Below are 25,346 nucleotides of genomic sequence, written 5' to 3'. Positions count from 1 at the left end.
TTCTTTGCACTCTTTCCTAACAAATGCATTCTGACTGCAGGGTTGTAAAGTTGTGTGTGACTTGCAAGCCAAGGAAGGTCTCTTATTTGCGACATCATCTTCTTTTCCCATTTGTACATGGGTTTTAGACATTCTCTGTTACTGTGAAGGCAGAAACCTTTTCTAATTGTACTAGCATACAAAGCAGACACTAGTACTGGATGCCTATTAAATCATCACTTTTTTTTCCAAACTAATAGTAATATGGAATATGAGATTTTAGTGTAAGAGAAATTGCAGTAAGTTCCCCCTGATAATGCCCTTCTGTCTTTAGGAACCCAAGTTACTCATGATGGTTTGCACATATTTTTAAATAGATATTTAACGATGTACACCTTCAGCTGTTCAAATCACTACTGTTAATAAATACAAACATTTACTAATTACTTACTACGTGCTCTAGCGGTCTAAGCACCTCTCATTCAGTTATCACTATAAGTAGGAATTGATTATCCTCATTTTACAGATGGGTAGTATTAGGACAGGAAAATTTAAGAAACTCTTGAGAAAGAAACTAACTCAGGCAATCTGACAAGGGCGCACATCCTTCACCCAGACATATTCTTATGAGAGGTATACTAAGAAACTAACTTGACCCAGGCATTTTTGTCATTCATGGCATAAAAGCAGCTTTTACTTCTTGTGTATTTTCAGCCTATTCAAATAATACCTTCACTGAACTTCTGTAATAGATTCTCACTTGTGAACTAAAGGGATGTGAGAAGGGCCTCATTAAAAAAAATTTTAGGGGCACCTAGGTGGCTCAGCTGGTTAAGCATCTGCCTTCAGCTCAGGTCATGATTCCACAGTCCTGGGATCAAGCCCCACATCAGGCTCCCTGCTCAGCAGGGAGTCTGCTTCTCCCTCTCCTGCTGCTGCTCCCCTAGCTTATGCTCACTCTCTCTCTCTCTCTCTCTCAAAAAAATAAAATCTTTAAAAAAAAATTTTTTTTTAAAACAAGGAAATTTTAAATTTTAAAAACAGGGAAACCAAAGCCCTCAAGAGTTGAGTTTGGGTTGGAGACACAATTAACACCAGGACTCAAATCTTTTCATGCAGCCATACCTTTCGTTTTATAGTTCTGTTCAAGACATTTCATACTTAGTGAACTGACATTCACCAGGTGTTATAATGGGAGGCTCACGGTTTTTCTGTAGAGCTTGCGTTCTCTCTTCTCTTACAGGACATTTCCAATGATGAAATTGTGTTTTTCAGATGAGTTACATATCTCATTAAAGATTGTTTTAAAATAAATTTGGAGATTTGCCAAAGATTTTCACTCCCAAAGCAAATTTCAGAGGGTATTCTGAAATAGGGAGCTAAGCAGAACTATAAATTCATTTTATGATCGTCGATTAGAAGTCAGAAGCACAGATTAGAGGTCATCCACTGTAATCATCTCATTTTACAACTGAGAAGATGTTGTCACAAAGAGGTGAAGCGACATGCCAGGATTCCAGAGCCACCCTGCAGCAAAGCTGGGACAAGGCAGTACCGGTGCTATAGTTAAGATTCTTACTCTGGAGTTAGACACCCTGGGTTCAGGTCTGCCACTTAACCAGTTATGTGACCTCAAGAAAGTTACACAGCCTGTGTTCTTTTTGCTCTCCTCCTTCTGCATTCCCCACCTCCTCCTTCCAGAACATAAGTGTAGTAGTTATCATCATCATTTTCCCATGATCTGCTAGTTCAGTCTTAATCAAGTTAGAAAAATTCAGTTCTGCTACTTCCATTCAGGGTATCACAGTCCCTAACACTCTGATGCAGCCCTTTTTTCCAGTTGCATAATAATGAAAGAATACAAAAAGGAAAAACCAGAACACCAGAGATGAGCTCAAAAATAAAGTCAACGTGTCTGCAGATTGGAAATAGAATCGATGTGCAAAGTAGGACACAGGGCTGAAGCTAGAGGCTTGCTAGGTGTCCAAGCAGGCGTTGGCTGCACAGTGTTCTCATTGTGGTGTCAGAGCCGACTCATGACTTGACCATGCAGTGGGGCGTGACACCTCACACACGACAAGAGCTTGCTAATGATGGTGAGAGCGTGTTTTCTGGACTGGGACTGAGAGCAAGCTTTGGTCTAGAAGTCTGAATGAGACAGAGAACAGCCCAGCATTTGGAGAATTAAACTGCCCACCTGCTGTCCTAGAATAGGATCTCTGATATCCTGAGTATCACTGTGTGTTAATTACAATTCTGGACCATCACTGTGACACGGCATCACTTCATCCCCTGCAAACCTATTGGACAGAGAGGGTGATCATAAGAGAGGGAGCACGAGATTAAAATAACAACAGAGAACCTCTTTTTCTTCTACTCAAGACACTGGTACAGGAGCAGGGATCAACAAACACACTAATGAAGTTGAATAAAGTATCCCATTGCTATGGAAACCTGATTTACAGAGGAGGTAGCTTAACAAATAAGTGGAAGAAGGAGAGACCCTTAAAGAAATTGGTATTGGAACAACTGGCTATATATAGAGGAAGAATGTGTTCCCTACCGTGTACTCTACACAAAAATAAATATCAGCTGGATTCGAGGCCCTAAAATTGTCAAGCAAAGAATTAATACTTTCAGGAGAAAATGGATAAAGATTTTAATATATTTTAGTAGGAAATGACCATTTAAAGCGTAAATCACAAATCATTAAGGAAAATATTGATGACATTTACTGCACTAAAATGAATAATCGCCCACCAAAAGAATAAACAAACTTAAATGATGAATTATTCACCCAGAGAAGATATTTGCAACATATATAACTATTAAACATTCAGTGTACAGAAAATAGAAAGAACTACAAATCAATAAGAAAACACACAATCCAATAGACAAATGGTCAAAGGATATGGACGGTCAGTTCATGGAGAAGACTAGGGTAGTCTAAAACATTGGAAGATCTTTAATCTCACTAATAAACAGAGAGAGCAATTTACTCCCATCATATAGGCAAAAGTTAAAATATCAAACAGTGATACTTGCTTGCAGGTTGTGAAGCAGCAGAATGGTTTTTACACTACTATGGAGAGTGCAAAGTGAAGCTGTCTAGTAATACCAGATGCTCCACGCACTTAATATGCCCCATGATGGGTTAAGCCTCTGCCTTTGGCTCAGGTCACGATCCTGGGATCGAGCCCTGCATCCTGCTCTCTGCTTAGCAGGGAGCCTGCTTCCCCCTGTCTCTCTGCCTGCTGCTCTGCCTACTTGTGATCTCTTTCTCTCCGTCAAATAAATAAATAAAATCTTTAAAAAAATATATGCCTCATGACCAAACCCTTATTGATATGGAGGGATGAGAATGAGAATCTCAAACATGTGAACAAGAAACCATGTACTTGAACGTTTTTAACAAGTTTGTTTCAAAACAAAACAAAATATAAGTAATTACATGTATAGTAAAAACGTAATGGTAAATAAATTACATACTATTTTGTATTAATTCAACAGGATATTTAGAAGTGGAAATCAACCAGAACTTCAGGTATTAGCATGGATAAATGTCAAAAGAATAATGCTGAGTATAAAAAGCAAGTGAAAATTGATTGTGTTTCTCTTACATACAGTAAGAGGAATTTGAAGAATTATAAAAACCATATTGTCTTGTTTATGTATATGCAAACAGGTAAAAAAAATGCATGGGAATGAAAATATCTGAGTAATGCTGGTTACCTCTGAGGCAGGTGGCTAGTGGGATGGTGAAGAGAAATGAGATTTAAGTAGTGTTTGGACAATTGGATCAATAATATTTTATTTTCTAAGTGACATAAATATGACAGAATGATAAAACTAGGAAATATGCATAAAACTGGGTGGTTTGCACATAGTAAGTCCACTATATTATCACCTACTCTTGGTCTGTTTCTCAGGGAAGTTAAAAATCTCATAATGAGGGGCGCCTGGGTGGCTCAGTGGGTTAAGCCGCTGCCTTCGGCTCAGGTCATGATCCCAGGTCCTGGGTTCGAGCCCCACATCGGGCTTTCTGCTCAGCAGGGAGCCTGCTTCCTCCCCTCTCTCTGCCTGCCTCTCTGCTTACTTGTGATTTCTCTCTGTCAAATAAATAAATAAAATCTTTAAAAAAAAAAAATCTCATAATGAAAAGTTCTTCCCATTTTGTTTATGTGCTCATTTTTAAATTTTTATTTATTTATTATTTATTTATTTAAAAAAATTTTTTTTAAAGATTTTATTTATTTATTTGACAGAGATCACAAGTAGGCAGAGAGACAGGCAGAGAGAGGTTGGGGGGGGAAGCAGGCTCCCCGCTGAGCAGAGAGCCCGATGTGGGGCTCGATCCCAGGATATTGGGATCATGACCTGAGCCCAAGGCAGAGGCTTTAACCCGCTGAGCCACCGAGGCGCCCCTTTTTTAAAATTTATTTAACAGACAGAGATCACAAGCAGGCAGAGAGGCAGGCAGAGAGAGAGGGGGAAGCAGGTTCCCCGCTGAGCAGAGAGCCCAATGCGGGGCTTGACCTCAGGATCCGGAGATTATGACCTGAGCGGAAGGCAGAGGCCTAACCCACTGAGCCACCCAGGTGCCCCATGTGCTCATTTTTTAAAAGATTTTATTTATTTATTTGACAGACAGAGATCATAAGTAGGCAGAGAGGCAGGCAGAGTGAGAGAGTGGGAAGCAGGCTCTCTCACTGAGCAGAGAGCCTGATGCAGGGCTTGATCCCAGGACCCTGAGATCACGTCCTGAGCCAAAGGCAGAGGCTTAACCCACTGAGCCACCCAGGTGCCCCTTATGTTCTAATGTCATCAATCCTTCTATTTCAAAAGCTTTCAGAGATATTCTACATCTGACTCACTGCTCCAAATATAAGTCTGAGTCTCAGAGTGACAATGACTGGATGTTGGATGTCTTTGGGTTTATGACGGGTTGCGGATGAGCAATCAAACATCCAGCTTTCGTTATTGAATCTTTTTTAAAACTTAGTTGCCAATTATTACCATGGTACTCGAAGCAGAAATGTAAATAATTTAAAGCCATTATTGAAGAAGTAAAGTAAAATTTTAATAATTTATACAAGATAGATATTATCTCTCACTTACTGTATTTTAAAGCTAACTGCTTTTTCATATTTCATTGGCCATTTGAAGATTCTGTTTTGTGAAATGTATATCCAAATCTTTGGCACATTTTAATTTTCTTTTTCTTATTGATGTGTAGGACTTTCCATATTCTTTTGATCCAAGTTCTTTATTCACTATATGTATTACAAATAATCTTCACCTCCTGATTTCAATTTCTCTTTCACTTAGTGGTGACTTTTGATAAAGAGATGTACCTTTTCATCAACGTTTTTTTTTTCTGTATGTTTCTTGCCTTTTTTTTTTTTTAAAGATTTTATTTAATTTATTTGACAGAGATAGAGAGATCACAAGTAGGCAGAGAGGAAGGCAGAGAGAAGGGGGAAAGCAGGCTCCCTGCTGAGCAGAGAGCCTAATGCAGGGCTCAATCCCAGGACCATGAGATCATGACCTGAGCCGAAGGCAGAGGCTTAACCCACTGAGCTACCCAGGCGCCCCTGGTTCACGCTTTTTAAAATCCTACTTACACATTTTTCCTATTTGAAGGTCGGAAGTTATTCCTCTGTGTCATTTTCTAGAAGCTTTATTGTTTTACGTTTCATATAATCTACCTGGTTTGATTTGTGCAATGAGGTGAGGGGTCAAGGTTCATTTTTCCTCTTATATGTATCCAGGTAATTTAGTTTCATTCATTTAAATGGTCATCTTTCCCACGGCTCTATATACTGTTTTTGTCATAAAGTGTCCACAAATTCTTTTTTTTTTATTGCTTCAATTCTATTTCACGGATTGGCCGAATTGCCTATATTTGTGCTGCTCTCCCATTGTCTCTGTCACTATAGATTTATAACATGTCTTGATACACAATAGTAGTAATAATAACAGTACATCCATTTGTTCTTTACTCTTTAATCTTGGCCCATTGTATTTCCTTACATGTTTTAGTATTAGCCTATCAGTTTACATGAACACACACACACACACACTCTCACACACACAAGTAGAATTTTGAGATTACTTTGAGTTTATAGATTGATGTGATCAAAACTGACATGTTAATATTGAGACTTCCAATTCATAATCCTAGCTATCTCTTAATTTATTCAGTTCTTATTTTAGCTCATTAATGCTCTTTTGCTTATTGTGTGAAAGATACATCTTTTCTTAGATTTATCTTAAAAAATTTTATTTTTTATTTTTTCTATCAATGTATACTTAACATACAGTGTTTTATTAGCTTCTGGTGGATAATATAGTTGATTCAATAGTTCTGTACATTTCTTAGTGTTCGTCATGTTAAGTGAACACTCGATCCTCTTTATCTATTTTACCTAGCCCCCCCATAAATTATGGATTCAATTTCTTTTGATTCAAACTGCTTCTAAAATTTGTGACCTGACAGCTTTTATTATTTTTAGAAACTTTTATCCATTATCCCTTCAAATATTGCTTCTATCTAATTTTCCCTTCTTAGACATTGATACTTTAATGACACATGTTAGAACTTTTTACCATATTACCTATGTCTCAGAGACTCTGTTTTTTTTCTCCTTTATGCTTTTCAATGGCAGTTTGGTTATTCTCTTTTAACTTATATTTTGGGTTTTTAATCCTCTTTTCAGTTGTGTCTAAACTTTTAGTTTCTAAGTTTATATTTTTGTCTTCTAGTTCAAAGATATTTATTTGATTCTTATAATTACCAGTTCTTGGCTGATATTATACAAATATTTCATGGACATATTCATAGTTATTGTGAAGTCTGTGTCTAATAACAAGAATATCTGATTTTCTCTGTGATTCTTTTTTTTTTGATGTCTCTTTTTCCCTTTGCATGTTGGTCATATAGCCTTCTATCTTAATAGATCATTGTGTGTGACTTTGACACTCTGGAGTTGTTAAGGTCCCACAGAGTAATTCTTATTTTGGTGCACAGTTAGTGTAAGGGAAGATGCCTTCCATCCAGGTAGGGATTTAGCTAACTTGAGGCTAAACTTCAGTATTTGAGAATTGAGAAAGCTAGTTTCTTTCCAGTTTATCTCTATTGTTAGGATATAAATCTTCAGGCACTCCTTCTGAAACCCTGAAGTGTTTTATATCCCACCCCTTCCCACTGCGGGTGTGGAGTTCCAGTTTTCCTCTTCCAAGAGATTGTGATGGCAGGAATTGATGTTCATTTTCTAAGCCTCTCAGACACAATTTTTGTCCCGTTTCTCGGTTTTTCAACCACTGTTTGCTATGGCACATGTACTAAAGGGGGAAAAGCTGCAAGTCGATGTCAGACATCTCTGTACCTTTTTTTTCTTTGGGACATTAATGCTTCCAAGGCTCATTAACCTCATAGTTCTCTGATACCTTAAAGAGATGTTTCTATCTTTACATTCTGTCTAGCTTTCCTGGTTGTGCTTGAAGGAGAGACTGGTGGACAAATGCTAGTAGATCCTTGACAGAGTGACAAATGCAATAGTAACACTAACGCTAGTGGCTTTACATTTTAAAAGTGAATTCTGGTGGGGAGCAAGTGGAGGAGAATAGAATGAAGGAAAATGGAGATAACCTCAGGGACACTAGTGGCAACAAGTAATGATGTTCAGCGAACTAGGAGTTGATGAGGCATTGCTGAATAATCTATTTTTATTCAACTTCTTTGGGCACAAGTGAAGAGTAATTTTCACTTGTTTGGTAGTTTATGGAGCTTGAAAGAAATACTCATTTTGGTTTTCTTCTGTTCCAAATTTATTACCTGAAAATTCTTCATCAGAATTTATATTTAGCTTTTTATCCATTTCTGTGCAGCTTCCTTTTTATTTGAGACTTCATTCCCATTAATCCCCTCCACTGTGTTTTTCCCTACTCTGGATATTGTATATTATAATTTTGTTTAAGTTTTTAGTATTATATGTTTGGAAGTAAATTCATCTTCCCATGTGTTACTATCATCAGAACATTACCCATGTATTTATAAGTCTACATAATCTAGGACAGCACTGTCCCGTCAAACTTAGTTCTGCCATATGGTAGGTACTAGCCACATGTGACTATTGAACTCTTGACAAGGGGATAATCCTACCATGACAGTGATATATTTTGTTTAATTTTAACTAATTTAAATTTTAAGTAGCCAAATATAGCTAGGAGATACCATATTGTACGGTGCAGATAGAAGACCTACGTAATTTGCTTAGATAAATTTATCCACTAGAATCCAAATTACTACAAAAGAATGGTTAATTTATAACATTTATAAACTTTTCTTTAAAGATTTTATTTATTTATTTATTTATTTAGAGATAGAGATTGTAAGCAAGGGGAGGGCAGTGGGAGAGAGAAAATCTCAAGTAGACACCAAGAACTGAGCACAGAGCCAGATGCAACGCTGGATCCCATGACCCTGAGATCTATCCTGAGCCCCGGAGCCAAAATCAAGGGTCAGTTACTTAACTGACTGAGCCACTCAGGTGCCCCTTTATAAAATGTATTTTTAATGAGAAATTATTTAAATTTTTTTTATATGGGGTATTTATCTCTTCATATTAATAAAACAAAGGCAAAATCATTAATGAGAAATGTAACTGTTAAGTGATACTACTATTCTTTTTTTTTTCTTGCAAGCCACAAAATGTCTTTTAAAAAATAAGACCATTTATGCCCTTAGGTATGAATTTATCTTTAACTTATCTTGTAATTTATCTTTAAGTTATATAGTTATACTAACATTTTTTTTCTTGTAGTAATCATCTTGGTTATAAAAATATCACATTAACATAGAATGGTTTTGCTTACTATGAGGAATTGAGAGTCAAATAATATTTGATTAAGTATTTACTGTAAGACTTAACTTTTTCATTAGTCATATTCTGTTCCTAAATCCTTGTATACAGTATGTTAATGTTCATTAATGTTACATAATTGGGAGTTTGTAATTGATAAAAGTAGTAACTTTGGGGCAGTTTGAGGAATTTTAATAAAAAAATTGATTGGTAGTTTCTAGTACATTTAGGGAAAGGAAGTATCTATACTACTTTGACATTTTTCTAAATCACCAATGCTCTCACAATTTTTCCTCTACTTTTAGTAAAGAGTAAGTGATTTTAATGAAAACGGAAGAGATTGTCTGACATCCAGAAAAACCAGAAATCACTTTTTCTATGCATTATGGAATATCAACCCTTTCAATATTGCTTATTAGTGCCAGCATGGAGATTGCTACCATAATGATACAAATGTAACTAAAATCTGAGAAAAATAAGTGATAGATTTGTACTGCAAAACCATAATGATAAATACTCAGTTTTAAAATATATAATGTGGAAATTTGTCATCAGATAAAAACTCAAAGGTAATTATTAGTTATCATTTATAACCAATTAATTAGATTAATTGTAATTTACTTGACTGGGGAAAAAGCCAAAAAATTAATTGAAACTTACAAAACTGCTGGTAATATCAAGATATTTATTGTTCTTTGATTAGCCAAAAATTATTTTGTTTTGTGTGCTAATAGTTTGACAATATTTTACACCATGTTTTCAAAAATATATATAATTGTAGATCTGCAGTCTTATATATAAACTAAATACATGATCACTGGACCATCTAAAGTTCTTTGGAATAAACTGTGGCTTGATGGACGATGGGAATGTGACCTCTGAGATCTATAAAACGTCCTTATTCTTTGCCTACACTGTTAGAATCACCCAAACCTCTTTAAGAATTTTAATACAAATTATTTACATGTATAATGTTCATAATCACAGAGGTTTTCTGCCATATTAGGAATTGAACTGCTTAAAGAAGATATAATTAAAATAAATTCACATTTCCAGCCACAGGATTATCAATAATATGGTCTTTATATTTAAAATTTTGTTTTGTTGGGGTGCCTGGGTGGCCCAGTCCATTAAGCCTCTGCCTTTGGCTCAGGTCACGATCTCAGCGTCCTGAGATCGAGCCCCACATCAGGCTCTCAGCTGAGCAGGGAGTCTGCTTCTTCCTCTGCCCTTCCCCCCAATCATGATCTCTCTTTCACTCTCAAATAAATGGATAAAAATCTTTAATAAAAAACAACTTTTTGGTTTTGTTTTTACATAACATCTAAAGCCAAAGATGTATTGACCACATTTTAAACTATAAAACTTTACACTAAGCTTTTTCTATTTTAATCTAGTTTTAATAATTTAATGTATTAATATTTGTTTCATTGTACCATATCGGTTTTGTCAGATGAGGTCATATTTGATATCCACATTTTAATACTTTCTAATTTTAATTTTTAAAAAATTTTTATTTAATTTAGAGAGAGCAAACACACACACATACACGCATGAATGTGGGAGGACAGAGGGAGCGGGAAAGAGAATCTCAAGCAGACTCCGTGCTAACCCACGGGACTCAATCCAGTGACCCTGAGTTCATGATCTGAGCCAAAATCAGTAGTTGGACACTTAACCAATGGAGTCACCTCGGAGCCCCCCCAACCCCTGCATTTTAATCTGAAGCAAGTTATAAATGAATACACATTTGATTATCTAAATTTTATCTCACATTGCAAATATATATATGTCAAAAAATCTGATTTATTCTTTTCTAGTCTTTGTCTCTTATTATTCTCTCTTTTTGTTTTCCCATTTTCATCCTTTTTTTCTTTTTCCCTTGAGTGCTCTCAAAGATTTAAATATTACCTTAGCAGCCTTGCGTACTTTGAGAAGTGACTCACCGAAATGATTGATCCACATTATTTAAATCGTTTCTTAACAAAGACTAGTAATGGGTTCTTTTCTGACCTGAAATTTGAAATTGTGTTTCTCTGCCTTTCATTATTTTTCCTGGTATTTCCCTCCATTATGGGCACTCCTACTTTGTTTTCTGATTTCTCCTGCCTATTCTAGAGTCCTCAGACAGAACTTTTAGCACGATTTGCCATTCCTTATTTTTGTACTACACCCAGTTTGTGTTGAATGTACTCAGCCTCTGAGACTACTGATTGAGTCTACATGGCTGCTCTTCAGTTCTTTCACTTTTATGATATTCATAAAAAATTTCCTAAAATAGAACTTTTCTCTCTTCAAGTCACTGTTCCATTGTCTGTTTCCACATTCTAACAAAACAGCAGGCTTCCTCTTTTACTTAGAAGAATGAATCAAGCTGACACAAGTTTTGCCAACTCCCTACCTTGTACTTCATCTTTCTAAGTTTCTAGGAATGTCTATGTATCTAGAAATCACAGATATTTTTATTGGTGTTCAGGTCATGAACATGAATACTCAAGGAGTTCACAGTCCACTGTGGGAAATGGATAAGAAACAAATCAGTATAGAATGAAATACATGTCTATAGCAGAGGATGTAAGTGTATATAGTTGAAGCATGGTGTGGGGATGTCTGAATCTCCATGAATTTTCATGAGATAATGAGAAAATGGTAAGAAATCTCCTATGGCTATATTACATTATTTAAGATGAGTAGGCAGCCTTTTTATTTATTTGGTTTTTACTTTGATGACAATGAATTAACTCTTCAAACTCTTTGATGACAATGAATTAACTCTTCAAACTCTTCAAATGAATTAACTGCATTCCTTTTTTTTTTTTTCTTGTCAAGTTAAGGTGGTTTTTCTTTTTTTTTTAAATTTTATTAATTTTATTTTTTTTTTAATTTTATTTTATTTTTTCAATGACCCAAGATTCATTGTTATGCACCACACCTGGTGCTCCATGCAATATATGTCCTCCTTAATACACACCACCAGACTCACCTAACCCCCTACCCCCCATAACCTCAATTTGTTTCTCAGAATCCAGTATCTCATGGTTCATCTCCCCTCCAATTTCCCCCAATTCAATTTTCTTCTCCTTCTCCTAATGTCCTCTATGTTATTCCTTATGCTCCACAAGTTAGTGAAGCCATATAATTGACTTTCTCTGCTTGACTTATTTCAAGCACACAGAACCACCTGTGGTAACCAACCAGCACTGACCACTCACTACCTAACTTGCTTCAGAAGCTCTGACCCATGCTTCAGTGCAGCTGCCCTTCCCAGTCAGTTTTGCCTAAATCCCAGAATGACAGGCCACTTCCTTGAGAAGGCTGGACAAAACCCCAGCTCACACCACATCTCCCAATACAGGAGTTTTTTGATAATTTGATAACTGACTTTCTCTGCTTGCCTTATTTCACTCAGCATAATCTCCAGTCCCATCCGTGTTGGGTATTCATCCTTTCTGATGGAGGTGTATATGGACCATATTCCATCGTGTATATGGACCATATCTTCTTTATCCATTTGTTTGTTGAAGGGCATTTTGGCTCTTGCCACAGTTTGGCAATTGTGGCCATTGCTGCTATGAGCATTGGGGTACAGACGGCTCTTCTTTTCATTACATCTGTATCTTTGGGGTAAATACCCAGTAGTATAATTGCAGGGTCATAGGGTAGCTCTATTTTTAATTTTTTAAGGAATCTCTGCACTGTTTTCCAAAGTGGCTGCACTGACTTGCATTCCCACCAACATGCATTCCTTTTTCAACAAACAGACTATGGAGACATCAAGAGTGGAAGAAAACAATCATTCTCTCAGTGAACCACCAATAGTGTCAACCCAATTCCATTTGTTTATTTCATCCTTTCTGTTCTGTGGCATGGTGCTCCATGTCAAAAATTCGTCATCTCTTGATAACCTTATATTCCTTTTGATAAGAATCTTTTGACCTAGAAGGCCACAGTGGCATTTACTTTTAAATAACTTGTTTTTCCTATGTATATCCTTGGAATTGGGTAAATATGTGCTTGAAATCAGAGTAATCTTTACCAAAGAAACTCACCAAAATGAATAAGAACATCATATTTATGAGCTTATATGTTGCTTTAGTTGATACTCAAGAGTGTATTTTTGTGTATAGACTTAAGTAGAATGTAGCAATCAAACGTGGAGCTAAAATTAGCAGAGATAATGTGAAGGCGGAAAAGGTTTCTCATCTTTGGTCATTAGATGAATATGACAGGTGTATTACAATGATCAACTCAGTTGCTCTTCTCAAAACTGAGAAGCTGTAGCTGTGGATTCTACTTTTGAAGCCCCTCTCTTCAGTGCTGTGATGTGCATTTGGTTACTTTTGGGTCAACACGAATCATGCTTCTCACCATTCTGTAGTATGATATTGTGATAAGAGCACAATAATGACAGAATTAATGTGGTCGGATTCTAGAACATTTAAAAGAATGAGGATGACATTATTTATATGTATTTTCCAGGAATAATTTGAATTCTCCCTACCTCTTGTATTCAGATTCAAAACATTATTTGTGGCTGGAGAACGATGTGATGTGGAGACCCTGGAATGGTCCAAAAAGGTCTTCAGAGTGCCTGTCCTAGACCACTGGTGGCAAACTGGTGAGCATTTTCCAAGCATGTACATAAATACTGCAGAAGTGTTCAAAAACACTGCAAGGGAGGGAAATTCAGAACTCTGACCATCAGGCACAAACTCAGGACTTAGGCGGTTCTGGTTTCAGTAGAAATACACAATTCTTTGGTATCCCTTTTGTTAAAACTCTCTCTGCAAACTCAGGACTTAGGCGGCTCTGGTTTCAGTAGAAATACACAATTCTTTGGTATTCCTTTTGTTAAAACTCTCTCTGCAAATGACATTGGTGACACCCTTCCCTTGGTCCCTAGGTGCAAAGTCCTGAAGACCTTTTTTGCTTCTCCTCCTCTTTGCTTTGCCTATATCCAGTAAGTCACTACGTCTCAGATTTTCCTTTGAAGTGTCTGTTGGATTCATACCACCTCCACACCCCCTTTGCCTTCGAGCTGTGGCAGCTGCATTATTATCTGCTCCAGTTTAAATTCTCCTTATCAGCCATCTCTGTTCTCTCTGCTCTCCTATACACCTTGCAGGCTGGTCCCAGAGTCTTTTTTTTTTTTTAAAGCACTGATTCTCTCATAAGATTTTCTGTGGTTCTCTGGCTCCCTTCTTGTGTTCCATAAAATCATATCTCTTCTGCCTAGCGTGGAAGACAGAGAAGTGTATCTTTTCCCAAAACATTTTTCATTGTCTACATAATTTACTTATTTACTTATTTTGTTTATTCTCTCTTTTTCTCCCACTAAGTGATCCTTGGGAAACAAATTGTTGTATTAAGTAGATATAACATAAGATCTGACACAAAGTTTTTTTTAAAAAAACACCTCTCTGCTGCTTCTTTTGAGGCATAATTGTGTACATATGTGAAAGTAAGTAGATTATCTGGAACCTGTTTTCCCCGTCACTAAGTGTCGAGATTTTGTTGGGTTTTCCATTTGACCCATTAAAGGAACGGTGAGCTATGAGAACCTTGTGGGCTTCCGCTGCACATACTTTAGTTCAATTCCACTTGGTTGTATAAATTAGATCAAGCCTCTTAGATTAATGTTTTCAGAATGTTCATCTTCTGAGTAACTGGGGCAGAGTGTCAAATTTGAATTAAAAAATTAACAAAGTTTCTTTGCAAAAAATAAGCCTGATTTTAAAAATAATTAGAAGATCAAGTGAGAGACTAAAATCAAAGTTCAGTGTTGAGTATTTTAGAATGCTTTGATGCTGGTAAATGATATTTTTTTTTACATTATCTTCTTATTGCTCTTTGGAAAAACATGTTTCCCATATTGTTGTTACATAAAATATAAAACGAGTGGTCAGAGTGGGATACAGTTTCCTTTAATTACAAGGCAAACCAGGAAGTGTTTCTAGTCTTTCTAGTTTTATTTGCCAGGAGAGAAATTCCTTATCTAGATTCAGATTTGCAACTATTTAGGAAACAAAAAAGATAAGACAGAATTCAGAGAAGGAGCAATGCCATATGTAGAAATACGTAGAAACAAGTGAAGAATTATTGCCTCTGCAGAGAAAAGTATTTATAGAAATGCGGCATCCCCCATTCCCCAGGAAAGTTCTGACAGTTATTCTCTTGGGCCGGGAGAGGAAAATATCTTGTCCATTTTTTGAGGTGGTTTTCCTTTCCTGGCCAAAGTGAGGGGTTGTTTCCCACACAGCGACCTTCCACGAATGTTTGTGGAAGAGTTTTGTTTTCCCCCCATTGAAGGTCACTATGCCACAGCTTACTGAAGGGAAACCAGCACATTAATAAATAAAATCATGTTCTCTTCCTTTTTCTTAATATTATGGTACACAATGGCATGTGCCGATGTACGTAGTTAGTGCGTTCGGGCTTACAGAAGAGCTTACTGACGCCTGAGAAACAAGCATCTTTGGCCCCTGGCGTGTACTGGGTTTCGTGTGAATTTGCAGGTTTTCTTTTATGTATTGTTCAGAGCAAATTAATAGCCACTTTACGCCAGGATGCTGTCACTTTAATCAGGTTGAATGGCTGCTCAATACAGTGGAAGACAGTGGCTTTCTACTAGTCCTGACTGATTCTTTCTGTCCCCTCTTCATCTGATTTTATAGAATTTGATACTGTGTTGAGTGAAAGTACACAAATTCCTACACGTGGAGAGATAGGCAGTAGCCGGCTAGGGAGGTCATTTCAAACGTTATGAAAGAAATTCATCCTAGGTGATGCAGATGTCAGCCACTAACAAAATCTAGTTAGGATTTTTATTCTGTTGTCTAGAGGAAGTCATTATTTTCAAAGATGTAGGTTGTGATAATCGCGAAGTGATACTGAAGTTTAATATTTGCAGCCGTTCACTTTTCTTAAGGTCGTATCACATTAATGTTGAATCACCGGAGGGGGGAAGGCAAGTACTTTGTGGGTTATTATTAACTCTTAGGAAAAAGAAAGGAAAGTTCGATATTTCTGACACGGTCATCAATTTCCTAATGTTTTACATATCGAATAGTTGGGGGTGCATTTCCACAAGAGGTATACCAATAAAAACCTGATAACATTTGAAGGAATGCTAAGCTTTGGCCTAAGGAGTGCTTTTCATTTCAAATGTCAGGTTTTCTACAAGATCTCTTTTCTTTTTATTGATTTAGAAATTGATTTTTTTATATAATCGTACACTCTTACAAGCCTTCCATACAATGTATAATTTATGAATTTGCTCTCTGATCACATTAATATATGGGCACAAATGAGCTGTTTCAAAACGGTGATGTATGATTTGGAATTAATTAGGGCTATGTTAAGTAACTAAAATATATGAATGAAAATTGATTAATTCCTGTGACTTGAGTTGTAAGAAGGCACTCTGCAGGAAACCCATTTCATTACCATGTTGTTTTTGTTACGTAAGTGAAATTTGTATTCGTGACTACAGGTTTCTAGTGACTAACATTCTCTTTTGGCCCCTCAATATCAACCCTCTTTAGTATCTGATTTATGTAATATCTAAGATTTCTAAATTGAGAACTAATCTGTGGAAAATTTGAGAACTGATCAACTCCTTGTAGGAATACTTTAATAAAGACCACTGTTCAACCTGACTGAAATATTAAGTACTTCTTTTGGGTTGTGATAGCAAACATTATGTGGTTTCATAAAGAAAATTCGTCTTGCTAAAGTTTGATGGGGATGGTTGTATCCACTTGGTTCGTAAATCTGGATAAAAGGCAAATTGTTGTCATTTACCCAGATGTCTTATCTTCCTAGCAACTTATCTATAAAATGACTGAAAACATCTGGATTAGAGACTGAATTTTCCATTTTCTTTTGTACAGAGAGAGAAACAGAGGTGCTACAATCATCATTTACAAGGGGGAAATTAAGAGAATAGAAAATTGTCCCATTAAGATATGGTAATTCATGTGCAGAAAAAAATAAACAGCCAGAACTTCATTATCCTCTGGTGTACAATCACCAGAAAACCACTGTACCATTATTAATCATTTTCGCTTTTCCAGAAATCAGATATAGGAGCACAGTTGTAGAGAGAAAGAGTTGTCTGTGCAGTGCCTGGTGTCCTTTGCAGGAAGGTTTTTTGTTTTTTTGTTATTTCTGATTGAAGATAACTATAAGGAATGATTTTCCTTATGAGTGAATGACCAAGTACAGACAAGCAAACAAATAAAAAGCTTCCTTAAACTTCAGAGACTAATTACTAAAACCCAAAACGTAGTAGACCTTATTCTTTTTTTGAGGTTTTTCACCTTTCCTCTCTTCTCTTGTCCTTTCCTTGCTATTTACTGCTAAGCTATGATACTGGTTTAGAAATCATGGTAACCAGAGCTTGGCGTCCCACTTTTTAATGTTATTTAGGTAGAAATACTATTTCTTCACATGCCATCAGTCAACTAATGAAAGACAACGACTGCGAGGTTAGAATACTCGAGTTCCATGAAGGCTTTTATAAAAGACAACTTGGTAAAGGGTTGAGATGAAAGGGATCCATGATTCTTCCCATCTGCTGCCAAAATATTATCTGTGTGGTCCCCCTCAGAAGATACAGAGCTGACATGGAACGTGTTTCAAGTACCTTCTGCCCAAGTAGAGAGGAAGTAATAGAAATGACACAAGAGGGTTAAAGCCTCTGCCTTTGGCTCGGGTCATGGTCTCAGGGTCCTGGGATCAGCCCTGCATTGGGCTCTCTGCTTAGCAGGGAGCCTGTTTCTCCCTTTGCCTGCCTCTCTGCCTACTTGTGATCTCTCTCCCTCTGTCAAATAAATAAATCTTAAAAAAAAAAGAAAGAAAGAAAGAGAGAAAGAAAGAAATGACACGAGAGCTGCCAACTGGTGTAACAATTGGGTGGTTTTGTTTGTTTTTTTTTACTTGTTTGGTTTCTATCACTTTAATGGAGGAATAAGATTCCACATAGAATTTCAAGAGCCCCGAGAAGGGATTTCAATGAGAAAATATAAGTCACGTAGTGGATTGAGACATTGGTGACAACTTAAGTTATTGATCTTTCTTTATATGCCTTGAGCCATCCTTGCTGAGTTCTTATGTCTTAAAGTAATCACAGTATTTCTGTCTCTGGTTGAACTGCTACAGTTTTAATTGCAATTGCCAGTTCTGAAGTCACTATATTCTATATATAGCCTAAATCCTCCTTTGAGGAGTCTGATAATGCTGGATTTTATTAAAGTGGTTCCAAATCCTCCAGTAAACTTCACTCATGCCTCTTCTTAAATCAAAATTATTGATCCTAGAAGTACACACAACCCTAATACCATATTATTAAAATGTGCCAAGGCTACTTGACGTGATAATCCTTATTTTTGCACAATTTGGTAGGATGTACTTTCTAAGAACAGACAACTTGGACAACAGCTTTAACCACAAAAATTGGTGAGGCTGACCCAATTTTGTCCATATCCTTAGGTTTATCTGGATAAGATCCATTAGCCCAGGATTTTTTTTTTTTAAAAGACGGCAATATATTTTCTTTACAAAAATCAAAGCCACAAAAATTGAATAAATTAATTGCAGTTTAATAACAATTACTCTGAACAGGGATCTCTGTGGTAAATGGTACAGGTTCAAATATAGTATCATCTCATTCCTCCTAGCTACACTAACTGTGAAACCCATAGCCAACATCTGATGATTTGATATAAAAGGTAGCAAAGTTTAAGCCACTTTTTTTCTGCATCATCCTCTTCCTTTGTTACCCTTCTTTCTCAGACCTTCTACTCTCGTGCATAAGTTCGTATACTTTTGCCAAGAGATTCTAATCTGTCGGTTTATGGTCCTAAATTTAGTCCATAATAGGAAATTTTTTTCATCTTTGGAATTCAGCATTGGAAGCTTTATGATGCTTATTATTTCTGTCTTTTAAAAAATATATTTTACAACTATGTGCAAAATGTGTGACTTTCTTATAACTCGAATGTACTTTGCCCCATGCAAAGTCCTGTCTATTTTGCTGCAGAATGCTTTTCTAGGACTAAGGTGTAAGAAGCTCTGTATGGGTGACACGACAGTGAGGAAAGCCTCTTCTTGGTGACTTACCTTGAAGATGCTATCCTTAATTATTTGCAAGCTATTCTCTGGCTAGGGTGTCCATAGTCGCTAGCAAATGCTCCTCCGGTTGCAGATCTCAGCGTGAAATACACCTACGTACAACCAAATGCTGCCTTCCTGTGTTTACTTTCTAACTCTTCGTTATTCCTGGCTTTTGGGTTTTACTTAATGTCCGAGTCCAAGTGGTTTAGCTTCTTTAAAGTACAGGCCTGTATTTCAAAGACGATGAGTTGCACTAACTCTCGAAATGCACACTGTGGAATTCAGAGTGCTGGGCCGAAGTGGGCTGTGCTGGCAATGCCTTCGCTCCATGACCTGGGCTGTCCAGGGTAAATACACACCCCAGGCCACTTTCGGACAGTAGCCTGCTGTGTCTTCAGTGATGTGAATGAATCACTACTATCTGCTGCGTTTCTGTTTTACTCAATGCAGTGGTCAACAATAAACTCATCTCTTTTTTTCTCATTCATGGGGAAGACATTTTACGTAGTTTAGAGTGAGAAGTTGTGATTAAGGGAAAGAACAGTTCTATGGATCTCTGCAGTGTTCAGCTGGGGATGCCGACAGTATCCATCTGCTGATAAAGAAAAACGTCCTGACGTCATCATCGTTGCCTGGCAACAGTATTTTTTTTTTCTCACTTAGAGCAATCTTCATTAGTTTAAGGTAGGTAATTTTTACTGATCATTTGAGAAGCAGGGGCTTAGAGGTAAGCTCCGTGAATTTGATTTGTGGAAGGAATAATCTCTTGTCAAATGTAAGGCAGGCTAGATGAGGCTTTTCTTTTTGGAAGTGAGTAACTGTTGACAAATTTTTAATCCATCTGAAAATGAATCTCCCAAGTGGAATAGCAGCCATTGAACCAGACCTTGTCCTCTTTACAGCATGATAATGTAGAAAGAACATCACGTTGGTTTTTTTCCCCCCAAATATGATTACATGAAGTAGTTCGTATATGTATAACTGCTTTTTAGAACTTGTATTTGCACTCATTATTGTTTTAGTGATAATGTTTTCACAGAAGCGTGAACACTGGAAAATCAAGTAATAATAAAAAGTCGGTTTGGTCTTTGAAACGTCATCTATTCTAATCCTCCTACCTTTGGCAAGAATCACATTTAATACACTCTTGAAAGGTGAAAATCTGTTATGTTTTTGTAGATCTTTATAAGAAAAAAAGAGTTCCTAAGCCCTCCCTTGACTATCTGGAAAATTCTCTTTCCCGCTGTTGCATGTAAACCCCTACACTGCAGGTCCATCAACCCTCCAAATAGTTCCCAATTCCTCTTTTTGCTGTCAGTTCTGATTTCGAAAACCACAGGTGACTATTCTCCTTGGAAAAGCAATGTAGGTGGTGGAAAGTGTTGTGGAATCCTAATAGGACAGCCCTTAAATCCTGGTTCAGCGACTGACCTGCTAGCCAGGGGCAAGTCCTTGATCTTTTGCTTACACTTTATCTCGTGGGCTCGTAGGAAGCTTGAAATGAAGTGAAATGTGTACAAATGATGCAGCAGACTTCCCGGGCTATCATAAGACTCAATAAACATGTTCCTTTTTCTTTCCTTTCTATGAATCACCCTTCACAAATATGAAGACCATCTTCAGGCTCCTGGCCTGTAGATAATCCAGACTCAAGAAAACTTGGAACATAAGGGCTCAATTTATACATGAGGAAAAGTAATCATAGAGAGTTTAATTTCGCAGAGTCAACCAGCTAGTTAAGATTAGAATGGGAGCTCTCCTTGCACTCTTGTCCGGAGTCCTCCCTTCCTCGGTCTTATCTTAAGCCTTCATTAATTCAGCGTATCTTATCTAACTCAACTGCAAGGTATTTATGAGTTTTCCCACAGTTACAGGCAGTAAGGAGCTGGTAAAGGAGAAGGATAAGACCCCAGCTCAAATTAATGGTCTGCTTCCAGTACAAAAAGTTAGGCTGCTTTGAATTAAGTATTTTAAACAGTAATCGTACCATCTCGGGAACACAAAGATTAAATTGATTTTCTTTCACCGGTGTACATCTCACTGCTCTGCTTTCTTTCTGCTACCACCATTCAAGTTATTTATAGTGCACTGTATAGATTCAGAGGTGGAGAGAATGGTTTCTTTACAAATTGCTTTTATGCCCATCATGATGCTGTGATTAATATGACTCAGCAGTACCAGGTTGCTGAATTGATTGATTTCCAGGACTTCAGCTCTCTGCATGGGCCACCAACTTCTAAATCTATACTGTTTAAATGTAGTGTTTCTAGAAGCACGGTGTGTACAGAATAGCGATTTTCAAATGCGACAGGATCTCTTATCGACGGAGTTGGGCTTTATGAACCTGCCACTGTGTTCTTCCTCTTAACCCTCACTCACATGTACTCCTCTTTCCACGTTGCTTTTCATGTGTAAGCCAAAACCCTGGGGTGGTCCTGGACTTCTCCCTCTTGCTCTTTCTCCAGACCCAAACAATCACCAAGACCATGTGACCCAGAGCATAGCTCAGATTCGGTCTCGTCTCCCACTTCCCCGCACCCTCCTCAGACCGCCAGCATCTAATGGACTTCTGGCTCTGAACTGGGATCCTTGGCTTAGTGCTCCAGTTTGCAACTGAAGTGATTTTTCTACCACGCAGTCCTGTGCAATCACTTCTGCTAAACCCCTTGTATCTCTCCTTGTTCCCGCAATGATATCCACATTTCTCACCATGCCGTAGAAGACACTTTGTGATCTGCCTCCACTTGTCTCTCTCACTTTGTCTCTCGTTTTCTCTTAGCCACTCAGTTGCCCTGAGCTTTGCTGTGCTGAATAACACTGTCAGTCCCTTGATGGTCGAACTGCTCAACCTTTGAACATGCCATTTCTGTTTGGCATGTCTTCCCACCCTGAACACTGCCTTCTCATTAAAAGAAATGCCTTTTAGAGAATTCCATAAATATGTATTGAAGGACTGACCTTTGAATATCATTCTTGGGATAAGAAAATGTTGGAACAGAATTATGATGGTAACATACAGCTTTTTCTCCTCTGAATCCTCTACTCTCCCAGTCCCTGACTCATTTTAGAATTGCATTATTCTGTGACTTGCTATTTATTTTTTAAGAACTCTGACCTTAATAATGGGAACTGGAGCCTAAACCCATGTAAGAAGTATGTATTTACTAGTCAGCAAACATTTTCTGAGCATGAAATGTCAGGCACTAGACTGTGTTTGGTCCTGCTGATACAAATGGTTCCCAAGCACCCAGGAACAACCAGATTTCCACTACTGGCTAGGAGAGGGTTTTTTTGTTTGTTTGTTTTGGTTTGGTTTGGTTTTGGTTTTTGGGTTTTTTTAGGAGAGTTTTCAGATCATTATATGCACAGTGTTTTTTAAGAATTGCAGTAGTTCTTTTTTTGAAAAATTTTATAATATTTTTAGTGGCTAGTGTTCCAAGTGCCTATTACGGTGCAAAAAAAAAAAAATTTTTTTTTTTTTTTCAAAACCTAGCAGCTTAAAACAACAACCACGTATCATGGTTTCTTGGGTGTGTGTACTGGGCAACGATCAGCAGGGCTTTTATGTTCCATGTACTGGTTTTTGTTTGTTTGTTTCCATGTACTGTTGATCGAGACAACTCAGGCAGTATTTGGTGGTGAATGGGCTAGTCTGGTGGGTCCTAGATGGCTTCACTCTCATGCTTTGGAATGACTGGAAAGCTAGAGTCGGTCAGGACTGTTGATGTGAATGCCTGCAAATGGCATTTTTCGTGTGGAAGATTCCGAATAATGGGCCATTTTCCATGGTAGCTCAGAGGTTCCAGAGAGAGAGTGATTTAAAACCCTTCAGGCCTGTGCCTGGAAACAAGGAATTGCTTCCACTCTTTTCTCTTAGAATCATCAAAAAGCAGCCCGGATTCAAATAGAGAGGACCCGCCTTTCAGTAAGATGAGGCTGAAACATATTATAGCCATTCTTAATCTCCACGGTGGGTCAATTTCCAAGTTGTGGATATAGTCTTCTGAATTCTTCAATATAATTTCCCCTTTGCTCACCATTCATCAATAACTTCTGTCAGTATTTTCATATGTATCTTGCCAACATATGTATTTTTGTTCAACACGTAGTATTTACAAAAAAGAATCATACTCATTCTGTTTTACAGATTTTCTAAACAATATTTTGTAAGAATTATTTCCTAGCAGATATTTTTCTATGATGTTTGAATATCTTTGCATTCTTAATTTGGCATAATCTCTATTTTTGAACAATCTTCTAAGCATTAATATAGGTAATACTGTGATAAATATCCTTCATGCTTAATATTTGTGAACTCCCACAAATATTTCCTTATATGTGTTCCATAAAGTGGTACAACTGTGTTAAAGAGTATGTGCATTTTTAAGGGCTTTTGTAACTGCCAAATTGCCTTTCAGAAATATTGTGTTGATCTATACACACACTAACACTTATGTAACAAAAAATGATTATCTTTGGCTTATGTGGGCAATCTGTCTCCCTTGCACCACCTGACTGGTCCTTCGTCTTTCTGCTAGTCCAGTGAATTCTCATATGAGAATGAATTCTCCCATTCCTCATGTTCAGGAAGCCACAGAAATCTCAATATGAAACAACTATTCTTTTTTTTTTTTAATATTTATTTGACAGAGAGAGAGGTCACAAGTAGGCAGAGAGGCAGGCAGAGAAGCAGGCAGAGAGAGAGGGGGAAGCGGGCTTCCCGCCGAGCAGAGAGCCCGATGTGGGGCTCGATCCCAGGACCCCGAGATCACAACCCTGTCCGAAGGCAGAGGCTTAACCCACTGAGCCACCCAGGTGCCCCTGAAACAACTATTCTAATATACTCTCTGTCCATGCATTTTTTCAGACACATCTCTCTCAAAACCCCAACTAAAATAAACCTGATCACAGAACCTGGATGTCGTAAAAATATTTACATAAATTTTATTTGCATTGTTGTTAGTCATTAACTTTTTGTTCAAAAGCCCTCATTAGCTTGCAGGATCACTTAGACTGAAAGCTTAAGGTCTTACAAGGACTTCAAAGTAGTTTTAAATGATCTATCTCCTCACTACCTATCTAAGCTTATTTCCTGTTAATACTTTCCTCATTTATTCGGCTTCGATAACACCAACTGCCTAACTATTTCTTTTTTATTTTTTAAGATTTTATTTATCAGAGAGAGAGAGAGAGAGAGAGAGAGAGTGTACACAGCATACAGAGGTGGAGAGAGAGGCAGGTTACCCACTGAGCAAGGAGCCTGATGTGGGACTCAATCCCAGGACCCTGGAACCATGACCCAAGCCGAAGGCAACGGCCTAACTGACTGAGCCACCCAGAAAAACCCAAGATTTTTCTTTTTTTTTATTTGAGAGAGAGAGAGAGAATGAGAGAGAGAAAGAGAGAGCATGAGAAGAGGGAGGGTCAGAGGGAGAAGCAAACTCCTGCTGAGCAGGGAGCCCAATGCAGTGCTCAGTACTGGGTACTCCAGGATCATGACCTGAGCCGAAGGCAGTCACTTAACCAACTGAGCCACCCAGCGGCCCCTGCCTATTTCTGAAGCACTCTAGGAATAAACTTACCTCAGGACCTTTGCACTTGTGGTTCCTTTCTCATAAATTCTTTGTCCTTAGATGTCACGTGACACAGGTCCTCACTTGTTTCAGGTCTTTACTGAAATGTTGCCTTCTCAGGGAGGTCTTTCTGGCCACCCCAAAATTGCAGTTCTTCCCCATCACATCTCATACCCTGTTTGTGCTTTTTAAAAATTTTCGTTCGTGCTCGTTACTCTTTAACATGCCATATGGTTTATTTATGTCTTTCATCATTTGTCTCTCCAACTAGAATGTGAACTCCTTGACCATAGGAATTGTGGTCACTTTTGTTTACTCTTTTATCCCCAGTTCTAATGAGAGCCTAGCACGCAAAAGCTGCTCAATAAATATTCGATAATAAGAGATATGTCCCACCATACCACCATTCCCGAATATGAGAGACCGGGTTCACTCTCTGCCGCAAGGATTTTTCTTGCTCTGAGACACAGTCTGGGTGATTTCTCTTCAGCTCTCTGTGTTCTCCCTAAGAACCTTATAAGTGGTGCACTCATCTATTGCATTCTTCTCCTTGTCTGTAAGAACTATGCAAACTGGGGCAAATGGCTTAAATTTTCTAGGTTAGTCCTTCGTATTTTGCATTTGTAAAAAGAATGTTCCCTTTTCTCCCTATCTCCCTATGTAGTTGGATTAAATGCAATAATATAAACAAAAAGCACTTTGCATAGTACACAGAGTAATTCCTATTTGAAAAAAAAATGTATATTCGTTTCCATTCCTTTTCTTCCTTTAGTGTTAGAAGTTTTAAGGAAAATTCCTTTCAGTAACAGTTCAC

General features: G+C 37.5%; 1 protein-coding gene across 1 annotated transcript in view; it reads left to right on the top strand.

The window, feature by feature from the left end:
- Positions 1-25,346, top strand: part of LOC111142159 (acyl-CoA synthetase short chain family member 3) — a 153,632-nt gene that overhangs the window by 90,419 nt on the left and 37,867 nt on the right. The window contains exon 9 of the mRNA XM_022495151.1: positions 13,358-13,461. Coding sequence (XP_022350859.1) covers positions 13,358-13,461 — 104 coding nt within the window. The remainder of the gene's footprint in view (positions 1-13,357; positions 13,462-25,346) is intronic.

The sequence above is a fragment of the Enhydra lutris genome, unplaced genomic scaffold, assembly GCF_002288905.1.
Source record: "Enhydra lutris kenyoni isolate GAN:26980312 unplaced genomic scaffold, ASM228890v2 scaffoldscaffold7, whole genome shotgun sequence".
In the NCBI taxonomy this organism is placed as follows: Eukaryota; Metazoa; Chordata; class Mammalia; order Carnivora; family Mustelidae; genus Enhydra; species Enhydra lutris.
The sequence above is the reverse complement of the archived record's forward strand: the minus strand, read 5'-3'. Positions and strand labels throughout refer to the sequence as shown.